We start from the raw sequence: 3,193 nt of genomic DNA, 5'->3' as shown, positions 1-3,193 counted from the left end.
GCATTGCAGGAGTCGTAGTGTCTCTCTGGTCTCCTACTGCCACTACCAGAGGCTGGCTGACCCCTCATCCCTGTGGTGATCATCTCGCTCTGCATTCGTGTGAGATGCTCCATGGCATGAGGAATGGACTCAGGGCCCTTGGTTCAAGGAAACACCTCCCAGTGCTGCATTCAGGTGGTTTCCCAGGTGATGTTAGTCTCAATGAGAAGTGACCTCATGACACTGTTTGTCCCACACACCTTCATGGCACCCCCAGGTATAGCTGATGGCATTCATGCTCTCTCACTTCACACACATGATGTGCATGCTTACATCTCCTCCTCACAATGCAAACATGGAGTTCTGAGCTACTTATTTGATGTACCTCTGTGGAGGGAAAAAGTTTCTCCCCAGTGTGGGGTGAGAGGCCAGTGCTGCAAATGGTGTTTGGGAAGGGCTAGAGAATGATGATTTCCCTGGGTCAGTATCATGGTTTAACCCCAGCCGGCATCTGAGCCCCACACAGCCACTCACTCACTCCCTTCAGTACAATGGGGGACAGAATCAAAAACGTAGAAGTGAGAAAAATCGTGGGTTGAGATAAAGACAGTTTAATAGGTAAACAGAAAGCCACACATGTAAGCAAAGGAAAACATGGAATTCATTCGCTTCTTTCCATTTGCAGGCAGGGCCTCAGCCATCTCCAGAACATCTGGGGTCCACAATATGTAACGGTGACTTGGGAAGGAAAATGCCATAACTCTGAATGTCCCCATGTTCATCCTTCTTCCCCCAGCTTTATATTATTGAGCATGATGTCAAAAGGTATAGTATATCCCTTTGGTCAGTCGGGGTCAGCTGTCCCAGCTGTGTTCCCCTCCCAGCTCCTTGCGAACCCCCAGCCTGCTCACTGGTGGGGTGGGGTGAGGAGCAGAAAAGGGCTTGACTCTGTGTAAGCCCTGCTCAGCAATAATGAAAACAGCCCTGTGTTATCAACACTGTTTATAGCACAAATCCAAACCACAGCCCCATACCAGCTACTAGGAAGAAGATTAACTCTCTCCCAGACAAACCAGCACAGGCAGCTCCTCCAGTGTGTCCAGTGAAAATGGGCACAGACCAGACCCTGGTCCTTCAAGTCTCTCCCAGGAGGCCTGGCTGTGCGAGGACACTGCTGTGTGCTCCCACCCTGCAAATCACACTGTTCAGCTGTTCACTGGTGTTTTCATCTGCGAGCCACTTTCTTGGGCATGTTCTTGAGATCAGGTTTGGAAGAAGACCTCAGACTTCAGGCACTGCCCTGAGCCGATCCTCTTTCATGATGGAACTGCTCTTATGGAGGCCAGCTCTGTCACAGAAGTGCCCATTGCCTGTCCCTGCCTGCAGTCACAGGACTGCCAGGCAGCAGGAGTGTGACCAAGCTGCCAGAGCACTCAGGCCTTACACCAAACTGAAGGGATCAGAAAGAGAGTGTGGAAGTGAAAAGAGAACATCTCTGGAAGACAAAGTGCCCATGGCAGGGCTCCCATGCTGGGACTCTCTTCCCATCCACATCTGCACACAGGAATTGTACCTGCAGGTCCATAAAATCTCAGAGGAAAGATCTCAGAGGAAAAAAAAGTCACTGCAGGCCCTTTATTATGTTAAAACACACATCATGACTCCTCATTATAGCCAGTCAATTAGTCAGAAAAGAAAAGCAGACAATGAATTAGAAAGGGGATGACAACAGCATTAGAAGTAAAATATCACCACCAACAACAGAAAGAACCGACAAAAGGCTGGGCCTGTACAGAGTTATATGATAATTTTTACAAAGAAGATGAGCAATTTATTGCTTCAGAATAACATCTAGTTATCAGTTTCGTCAGGGCATGCTTGATCTCCTGGTTCCTCATGCTGTAGATGAGGGGGTTCACTGCTGGAGGCACCACTGAGTACAGAAATGACACCACCAGGTCCAGGGATGGGGAGGAGATGGAGGGGGGTTTCAGGTAGGCAAACATGGCAGTGCTGATAAACAGTGAGACTACAGCCAGGTGAGGGAGGCACGTGGAAAAGGCTTTGTGCCGGCCCTGCTCAGAGGGGATCCTCAGCACCACCCTGAAGATCTGCACATAGGACACCACAATGAAAACAAAACATCCAAAACCTAAACAGGCAGTAACCATGATAAACCCAACTTCCCTGAGGTAGGAGTGTGAGCAGGAGAGCTTGAGGATCTGGGGGATTTCACAGAAGAACTGGTCCACAGCATTGCCCTTGCAGAGAGGTAATGAAAATGTGTTGGCCGTGTGCAGCACAGCCCAGAGGAACCCAGTGCCCCAGGCAGCTGCTGCCATGTGGACACAAGCTCTGCTGCCCAGGAGGGTCCCGTAGTGCAGGGGTTTGCAGATGGCAACGTAGCGGTCGTAGGACATGATGGTGAGAAGGAAATACTCTGCTGTAGCAAAGAAATAGAAGAAGAAGATCTGTTCCACACATCCCAAGTAGGAGATGTGCCTGTTGTCCCAGAGGGAATTGGCCATGGTTTTAGGGATAGTGGTGGAGATGGAGCCCAGGTCGAGGAGGGAGAGGTTGAGGAGGAAGAAGTACACGGGGGTGTGCAGGTGGTGGTCACAGGCGATGGCGGTGATGATGAGGCCGTTGCCCAGGAGGGCAGCCAGGTAGATGCCCAGGAAGAGCCAGAAGTGCAAGAGCTGCAGCTCCCGTGTGTCTGCGAATGCCAGGAGGAGGAACTCAGTGATGGAGCTGCTGTTGGACATTTGTTTCTACTGGACATGGGGACCTGTACATGTTGGAAAAATCAGTGAGAAGTTAGGGCAGATTTCTCTGAAGAAAAGATATTCCACTTCTTGCAGAAACCTTCCAAACTCATTCACCTCTTCCACAAAACCTTTGGCAGTTCCACCTCATGAGCTCTGTTCCAGCTGGCTGAGGGTACCCAAGGGAGCAGAGGTCTCTGCTGTGGGCTCTGGAGGAGTCAGTGCTATGCTACAACAGCAGGCAAATAGGAACATGGGGTCATCTCAGATCAAATCCCCTTCTGATAACAAAGACTTATTAATATTTATCCCACCAATTCACCCAACTGCAGAGCAGAGCTGTAAGGATTTCTTATGTTTAGTCTGTTCTAGTGGCCCCATCCCACCTGAGGAGTGTTTTTAAGGCAGAGATCCTTGGCATTTCTGCTGCACTCCATGGTGGAATCTTG

The 3,193-nt window shown here is 50.0% G+C and overlaps 1 protein-coding gene across 1 annotated transcript; it reads right to left on the bottom strand.

Moving 5' to 3' along the window:
• Positions 1 to 1,790: 1,790 nt before the first annotated feature.
• LOC141936074 (olfactory receptor 14A16-like) lies at positions 1,791 to 2,744 on the bottom strand. The gene has a single exon (XM_074852801.1). The coding sequence runs from the start codon at positions 2,742 to 2,744 to the stop codon at positions 1,791 to 1,793; it is 954 nt and encodes a 317-aa protein (XP_074708902.1).
• Between the last annotated feature and the right edge of the window lie 449 nt (positions 2,745 to 3,193).

Source organism: Strix uralensis, chromosome 31 (genome assembly GCF_047716275.1).
Source record: "Strix uralensis isolate ZFMK-TIS-50842 chromosome 31, bStrUra1, whole genome shotgun sequence".
Taxonomy (NCBI): domain Eukaryota; kingdom Metazoa; phylum Chordata; class Aves; order Strigiformes; family Strigidae; genus Strix; species Strix uralensis.
The sequence above is the reverse complement of the archived record's forward strand: the minus strand, read 5'-3'. Positions and strand labels throughout refer to the sequence as shown.

Excerpts from the sequence above, each read along its gene's own strand:
- LOC141936074 (XM_074852801.1), bottom strand. The coding sequence starts at position 2,744 with ATGTCCAACAGCAGCTCCATCACTGAGTTCCTCCTCCTGGCATTCGCA.